Source organism: Lolium rigidum, chromosome 4 (genome assembly GCF_022539505.1).
Source record: "Lolium rigidum isolate FL_2022 chromosome 4, APGP_CSIRO_Lrig_0.1, whole genome shotgun sequence".
Lineage (NCBI taxonomy): Eukaryota > Viridiplantae > Streptophyta > Magnoliopsida > Poales > Poaceae > Lolium > Lolium rigidum.
Window position 1 is genome coordinate 252,178,361 of NC_061511.1, and position 8,013 is coordinate 252,186,373.

Below are 8,013 nucleotides of genomic sequence, written 5' to 3' on the forward strand. Positions count from 1 at the left end.
TTGTTTTAACACCGAATTTTGTCTCTTTGCACACGCCACATGACAAGTCGATTTTTCATGAAACGACTTTGTGAGTGTGTAGCACATGAAGATGTACGTGCGAAATTTTTGTTTTAATTTTTTAACATTTCAAAACATGTCTAACATGCATTTCAAAATAAAGGATGCATATGCTCCCATGTCCCAAAACATCACTCCCGTAGGAATGACCATATAGACACTTTTAAAGTTCTTTATGTAGTATCTTGTTTAACACATGTTGTACTTTAGACCCTAAGTATTTGTCACCGATTTAATATATCTGTCCAGACATATTTTAGGTTATATTTTAACTGAAAGTATTTAGATTCAAGTGATAATAATTAACTGGTCAAATTAAGTTTGACCACTCAAGATGATATTTGTTCCGTTTCTCACATATGGCCACTATTCGATATACATTTTGTATCTATAATTCTGTATAAGATCAGTACCATTAATCAAAGAAAATTGATTAAATTTTCACTTCTTTCTAGACAAATCCAAATCACTTATTTGAGGACAAAAGGAAAGAAGTACGTTGTAGGATGATGTTAATTCATGCAAAAAAATTATATACAAGGCATCACATGTAACACATTTAATTAGCTAAATATCATTTTATATAATTAATTAGTTATGCTTTTATTAGTTAATAATAGTACTTTATAATACCTGAAATATGAGTTTACGGTCTTATATACAGAAAAGCAAGGATATGTAACTGTTGCAAAAACTAGGGGTGCTGAGCCAAAAACTCCTAGTATATAGCAGATACTAAAAGCTAGCGGTTACGCGTGCGTGAAACGAGATCATCGTATCGTCTCGTGAATCCTACACGGCCACTCCCCTCGCCCTATTCGTGCTTTGCCCCAAAGCGCACGGCGCCTTTTCGCTTCCGTCCCTCTCCTTCTTCCTCGCCGCCCGCCTCGCCGTTCATTCATCCACAGCCTCCCGTCTCCATGGGTCTCCTGTCCAACAGGTGCTGCTCCAAATCTCTCTACCCGTTCTCTGATTCTCCTGCTCCGCGCTACTGCTCATCGAACCATCGCATCTAATTTGGTATGTTGGTTGCTGAATCTTGTGCTGTTTTCTTTTTCCCCATTGTTTCAGGGTCGGGAAGGAGACCCTGAAGGCGGGGGATCACATCTACTCCTGGAGGGCCGCCTGGGTCTACGCGCATCATGGTGCGGAACGCTCTGTCGCCTCCTTTGTGTATATTTGCTTGGTTGGATCAGATTAATTCCCCTTGCGCCTAGATTTTTGGTCGCGGTGGTTGATGAATCGGTTGCGTTTCTAAATCAGTGGATTTAGGAGAAGAGAGAACCCGTATTGAATGCCTCGCGTTTATAGTTTTAATGGAAATCTAGCCGGGTCTATGCGTTCACAATGAGATTCAGTATTAGGAGATTACTGTGCTTTGCTTATTTTGCCAAATCAGGAGATTACTGTGTGTTGGTAATTTTTCCAAAACAGTAGATTCAGTGAACGAGCTAGCATGTCCATGCGTTCACAATCAGATTTTGGTAACCGTTTAGTGCTTAATTGGCTATACAACTGTGCAGCAGATTGCCGTAGCCAGCCTCTCTGGTTTTGATGTGTAATCTTGAAGCTGTTTATTGCTCGGCAGGAGATCATGAAAAATCTGTCGATGAATTACATATGGAGCATATCTCGAACAATTACATATGAAGCATATGCATACACATTATGTACTACTATATATATGGCATAGACTTGGTTTTGATGTTCTTTTTGGAGTGTAACAGTTATTGGGCATAACTATCTGGCACGTTAGAAACACTTGCCAAAACATAGACGAGAGCACAAATCTTAGTTCTGATCATACAAATAGTACAGGTCCGATGCAGTGGCAATCTCGTGGACCTTTTTTCTGAAATTAGTACTAGTAGTATATTTCGTTGGAGGTGCTATATTGTTGGTTCTTTTATTGCATTTATAACCGATTTCTTTCTCCACAGGAATATACGTGGGCGATGATAAGGTGATCCATTTTACCAGAGGAAGGGACCAAGAGGTTGGAACAGGAACAGTCATTGATTATCTTCTTGTGAGTTCTGGCCCTGCTAGGAGCACCACACCATGCTCGGTATGCAGCAGCAACGAAGTCACCGCCGCCACAGAGACAAATGGTGTGACGTCCTCCTGTCTCAGCTGTTTCCTCTCAGGGGGTGCCCTCTACCGTTTCGAGTATGCTGTCAACCCGGCCCTTTTCCTTGCCAAGGCGCGAGGAGGGACTTGCACGCTTGCTGCCACTGATCCCGATGAGGTGGTTGTCCGTCGTGCCAACTACTTGTTGAGCAATGGTTTCAGATGCTACAGCCTGTTCAAGAATAACTGTGAGGACTTCGCGATATACTGCAAGACTGGTCTGCTTGTGGCTGAGCAAGGTAGCGTCGGGCTTGGCCAGAGTGGGCAGGCTGTCTCCATCATTGGCGGGCCTCTTGCTGCTGTGGTTTCAACCCCTTTCCGCCTAGTAACCACGAACATCTATGGAATGGTGGTGATGGCTGTCGGGGTGTACTGTGTCAGCAGGTATGCTGGCGACATTGGCAACCGTCGAGACGTGCTGAAATTAGAGGTGGAGGACCTGACAGCCGGACTCGCAAGCGGCCGGATTCGTCCGGCGAACATCAGTCAGCTGGCAACTCCAGGACAAGTCCAAGCTCCGGCTGTGACCACACTTGTTGCTGCTTAGAATGCAGCACTGCTGTTGTAAAATCTGGAGATGTATACATCACCTTCATTACCATGTATTTTCCAAGATCGTTGTCGAAACCTGCTAAAACTATGCAAAGAGTGAACTTCCCATTCGGCAATAGCTGCATCAAGAGTGTCATGTCTACTACGATTGTGTATGGTTTGTCAGTATTGTATGAAGATTGAAGACTGCTGTGGCTTTACACGGATTTGTACAAAGATTTTCGCTCCTGTCTATTTCTTACTTCCTGAAGATCTGAACATGTACCATTGACAGCAGATTTGAACAGTATAGGATATTCCTATTTTTTTCTCGAGCTGTGAATGGAATTGGGTCTTGAAGTTTTGTGGTAGATTCATCTTGTATTAATGTTATCGATCGTTTTACAGGTTTATGGAGTATAATTCTTGAGTATTGCGGAAGTACCGGAAGAGGTGGAAGCACCAGATATGTCCTGGGAGTGGCTACAAGACCTGAATAAACTGAAACAGCAAGCTTACGGACTCCTTATCTCCGTTGTCCTCTGTTCAGATGAGTTCATATGTAAACAGAAATTGGACGACAACTCTGAGGAGAATTTGGAGATTTCTATGTTCTGGACTGAAGTGGCTACATTATATGAGAGTATGCGTAAGTAGTATATGAAGTAACTGAATTATGCCTTTTTTTTGCTTTTGGGAGGAGCCAGAAATAATTAATCTACTTTTATATAGCTCAATTATGGACTATCGGCCAATTTATTCTGTCAATCAGATCAAAGCCCATATGCACCGTAGCCCTGGATTGCAGGATTTGGGAACTACATCTTCTCAATCGGATCAATGCCCATATATATGCAGGTAAGCTGGTGTGAAACATTTTCCTTGGTCAATAACAAACTGATTTTCATGTTCTAAACATGTGGATTTTGGAATTTTCTGACGCCCTTTTTTACTTCGTTTCAGATGCAGTGCGAACTCTACAGCTTCTAGCAAGGAAGACATGGAATCTTTTTTACGCGATGACTAAAGATCATGACCGGTGATGGCAACAAGACAAGTTTTTGTGATGCCCCTTGGGCGGATGGGTTAAGACCAAAAGTCATAGGGCTGTCCATTTATGCCCGCTCCAAGAGGATGGCTTGGACCGTTAGTAAAGCTTTAGCCAATGATGCTTGGATTCTTCAATTGATATCTTCCATGGTCTATCGGTCCAACACCTTCAAGAATTTACCAATCTTTGGCAATTCACTTCCCAAGTTGATCTCATTGACGATACACAGACACCATTGTTTGGAAGCTCACCACCTTTGGATCCTACTCTTGCGCCTCGGCGTACATGAGTCAGTTTGTGGGACCCATTCGCTCTCCAATGGATGCGATTGTTTGGAAAAAATGGGCGCCACCCAAATGCAAGCTCTTTGTTTGGCTCATCCTTGAAAATCGGGTTTGGGCGGCGGACCGCATGGAAGAAGAGGGTGGCCCAACGAGAGATTTGCCCTCTTTGTCAACTAGTTGACGAATCCGTGTTCCACTTGTTGCTACATTGTCGATACACCATCCATATATGGAATATGCTTAAAAAATGGATTGGGATGCACCACTTTGACCACAACTCTTGGGGCGCTTTCGAGGACGTTGAGTCTTGGTGGAGCCATCTTGTCCTTAAGCACCCGGGGCATCACAAGGCCATGGCCTCCTTGTGATGCTTGTCTCATGGGAAATTTGGAATGAGAAAAAGGTAAGAATTTTTAAGAAGTTCAATACCTTGCCCGGCATCGTCATTGCAAAGATTAAGATGGACATGAAAACTTGGGTTTTAGCCGATGCTAAGCACACGGGTCTCATGTTGCCGGGAGACTAGGCTTTTGTTTTCCGCGGGTTATATGTATGTTAAGACCTTGTTCTGAACTCTTTCTCTATTAATGAATTAAGGTAAGCCTTTTTTCCTTTCTTTCAAGAATGAAAAACTCAGCTTCTAGCACATCTGCTACGGACCGGCGGGAGCACCACTCCATAGTATCGTTTCCGACCACTCTCTCCATGACAGGACACTGGAGCTGGTAGTGGGTAATGATCGATCGATCCATACACAACAATATCGTCCTCCCACCATCTGGCCATGGACTGGATCTCGGAGCTGCCTGTCCTGTTGTAGCAACAATAATGGAGGCGTGCAGGCATGGTAAATCCTCTATAACTAGCTAGGGCCAAATGCGGCCTTTCAAGCAACTAGTGGCAGCTGTTTCAGATTGCGAGCAACGTCCACACCACCGCCCACAGGGCATGTCGTTGGAATCCCAGTGCATCCATCCATCATGCATTCACCAGCATGGCATGGCATGGCGGCATCACCATGTGTCCACAGGCGTATAAGAGGAAGGACATTGATTGATCGTACTAGGAAGAAGTGAGCAGATAGTTCAGAATAGGAAGCCCAGCTAGCTAGCTGTTAAACAGTAGTATATCGATTATAGCAAGCGAGTATTATTATTACATGTCCTTTCTATCCCACATGTATACCAGTCCTTTCACCCTGATGAACACCCCATATAAGTTACTTACTTATGAACAAGATCAAAATAAGGAGAAGAAGAAGAAGAAGAAGACATAGAATCGATCACAAGAACACCAGAGGCAGGCTGCAGCCGCGAATCAACGAGCTAGTAAATGAGTTCATATCCATCGATCATGGCCTGCAGAGAGCCGCTTCTAGTCCCTGGCAGCCCAGCACTTTGCTCCAGACATCGTCGCCGGCGTGGAGGCCCATGGCGTCCTCGGGGAGAGAGTCGAACGGCTCGTACTTGGCCTCCTGGCCCCAGGTTGAGGGGAGGACCAGATCGCCGCCGTCCGTTGGCAGCCCGAGCGAGTCGTAGCAGCTCTGGTCTACGCTGAAGTTGTTATATTCGCTGAGCGCCTGTGCGCGCGCGGCGTCGGCGCACTGCGGCATGGTGGTTGCGCTGCTGGGTTCTGTGCAGCTTACCGGCCCGCAGAGCTCGCCGAACCCGTGCTGGCTCGGATCGGACAGCGCCGGCGGGCTCACTTCATCTGTGCATGACCCACTCAAGGTGTCGACCGATTCCGGCACGACGGCGCACTTCTCGCCGAGAGGTTGATGGCTCAAGAACCTGGAGTAGAGCAGCGACATATCGATCGTCGATCCATCGGCGACTCCAGCTGGCTTTTCGTTGCCGGACGATGCGGGCTGGTGGCCGGGCTCGGGCGGGCTGCCGGTCATGCCTTCGAGGAGCAGGTCGGGCCGGATCACAGGGCCGTGGAACCGAGGAGAGAACGCTGCTGCGTCGTGGTTCGCCGAGACGGTTTCTGTGGTGGACCGCACCGGCTTGCCCCGCCGGTTCTTGCGGCACCCGCCGCCGACGGGCACGTTCCGGAGGGACCCGCCTTTGGTCCAGTACCGGCGGCAGCCCTTGCAGAAGTAGCGCGGCTGGCTGAGGCTGTAGTTGTTGTAGTAGCAGAACTTGGTGTTGGGCGAGTCGCAGCGCGGGCAGCTGGGCGCCACCTCCACGTTAGGCCGGTACCGACGCGGGTCGATCAGCGCCGCGCGCCGTCCGGCGGCGGCGGCGGCGTAGGCCAGCATGTCTTCGCAGTGAGAAGGCAGCATGGTGACGAGATTCGGAGATCGTGGAGGAGATCCGAGCGCACGAGACCCGGGGGAATGTGGGAATGCGGTGATGTGAGAGGATTTGGAAGCTTGCAGGCGAGAGGGCTTCGTGTGCGGGGGGAGGGCGGATGGAGGTGCATATATACGTGGGACGTACGGCGGGGAGCTAGCTAAGCCAGGGCGAAATGTTTTCTTCGGTTGGTCATGGTGCATGTGCATGTGATTGTGAGTTTTCTGTTAATTAATTACAAGGCCGTGGCGAGCTGTTGCTCTCGTCATGATTGAATGGGGTCTTCAAAATTTACTCGTGGTTGGATTGTTAGCAGGTATGTAGTGCTATCTTCGTTTACTTAGAAATCAAATTTCAGGTTTAACACTTTGATGTCTCGTAACTATGAAACATTTATCAGTGATAGACGATGCTCCCGTCGATAGTGAGACGGCTATGATGATTTCATCATTCTCAAAATTTATAACCCAATAACTCGGATGTGCTTATAGCTGTAAGATGCGTATACGCGTTTATAGGAATAGGTGCACGTGTGTATTTATGAAGTCTCTGCGTTTGTACTACATTTTAGAAAAAAAGAGGCTTGAATCATGCAGCTTGAAATCTCTCATCTCTCATGCTCCCTATTTTCATTGAACTACAAGCACAAAAAGAATTATAAAATGGAGGGATTAATACTTTAGAACACGTGAGTTTTAAGGATCTATACATAAAGAAGTTCAAGTTAGGATTTCGTGACAATCATGAAGAAAAATAAACAGCTTCATACTTCCTCTCTTTTTTATAAGGCCGCCACGCCATAGGCAAGAATATTTGTATAATAAGTTAGTCAATGAAATATGAGTTATATTTCATCGAAAGTATACCATTGAATTCATATTTTTGATGTCACATAACTCATGTTTTATTGTTAAATTGTTGGTTAAAGTTTTGACTCAAAATACTTAGTGGCCTTATATATAAAACAGAGGAAGTAGGGTCTTGTGCAGTAGTCCATATCTTCACACTTCACAGGCATATCCATTTCACCGAGTCTCTCTTTCCGAGACAGTGCCCGGATAGTTACGCCTTTTGTGTGGGTTGAAACTTTCCCGACAAGGTATTTCGCAACCTTAGGACCTGAAGTTTCATATGGGTCCTAGTCAGGTGTGACTGTAACAACGCTAGGCCGTGACCAATGATAATATCCATGGTGAAAGAGAAGGAAAATATCAAATCAAGAGGTACCATCGCCAACAACCAGTGTTTGTGCAGTCTCTTTAGTGGATACACAGTAGTGTGCTGTGCTGATCTCGCACAGCAGTGCCATAACAGCCACAGTGCGATCGATTTAATGTGAGCGGAGAAAATTTTCACGCACACTGAGCTGGAGGTTTAATTAGCACTAATAATAAGACAGGAGCCAAGGTCGCAGTCACGAAATTTAAATATCTGGCGACTTTGGAGTGTACGATGTTTCGCCCGCGCGCGGAGATACTATCGCGGCACAGAGATCAGACTTTGGACTCCACCGGATTGATGAGGTGTGGCACGTACGTACGTCGATCGGCCGTCTAGAAGGCAAGGCTATATTATTATGGAATTAAACAGGATGGAGTATGGTTCACGATCGCTAGCCCTCTTGAAGTGTTAGGCAATTGGGATGCACCGATGATCGCGACCT

General features: G+C 46.1%; 2 protein-coding genes across 2 annotated transcripts; one reads left to right on the forward strand and one right to left on the reverse strand.

Moving 5' to 3' along the window:
- The first annotated feature begins 824 nt into the window (after nt 1-824).
- LOC124707517 (protein LEAD-SENSITIVE 1) lies at nt 825-2,976 on the forward strand. Its single transcript, XM_047239175.1, has 3 exons — nt 825-1,000; nt 1,132-1,205; nt 2,001-2,976. The coding sequence occupies exons 1-3, from the start codon at nt 981-983 to the stop codon at nt 2,735-2,737; spliced, it is 831 nt and encodes a 276-aa protein (XP_047095131.1). The 5' UTR covers nt 825-980; the 3' UTR covers nt 2,738-2,976.
- Nucleotides 2,977-5,407: 2,431 nt separating this feature from the next.
- Nucleotides 5,408-6,343, reverse strand: LOC124705977. The gene has a single exon (XM_047237658.1). The coding sequence runs from the start codon at nt 6,338-6,340 to the stop codon at nt 5,408-5,410; it is 933 nt and encodes a 310-aa protein (XP_047093614.1). The 5' UTR covers nt 6,341-6,343.
- Nucleotides 6,344-8,013: the final 1,670 nt, after the last annotated feature.

Bases quoted from the DNA above. Each gene is read 5' to 3' on its own strand.
- LOC124707517 (XM_047239175.1), top strand. From the start codon at position 981: ATGGGTCTCCTGTCCAACAG. The intron at 1,001-1,131 runs GTGCTGCTCCAA...CCATTGTTTCAG, and splicing joins ATGGGTCTCCTGTCCAACAG to GGTCGGGAAGGAGACCCTGA. The intron at 1,206-2,000 runs GTGCGGAACGCT...CTTTCTCCACAG, and splicing joins CTGGGTCTACGCGCATCATG to GAATATACGTGGGCGATGAT.
- LOC124705977 (XM_047237658.1), bottom strand. From the start codon at position 6,340: ATGCTGCCTTCTCACTGCGAAGACATGCTGGCCTACGCCGCCGCCGCC.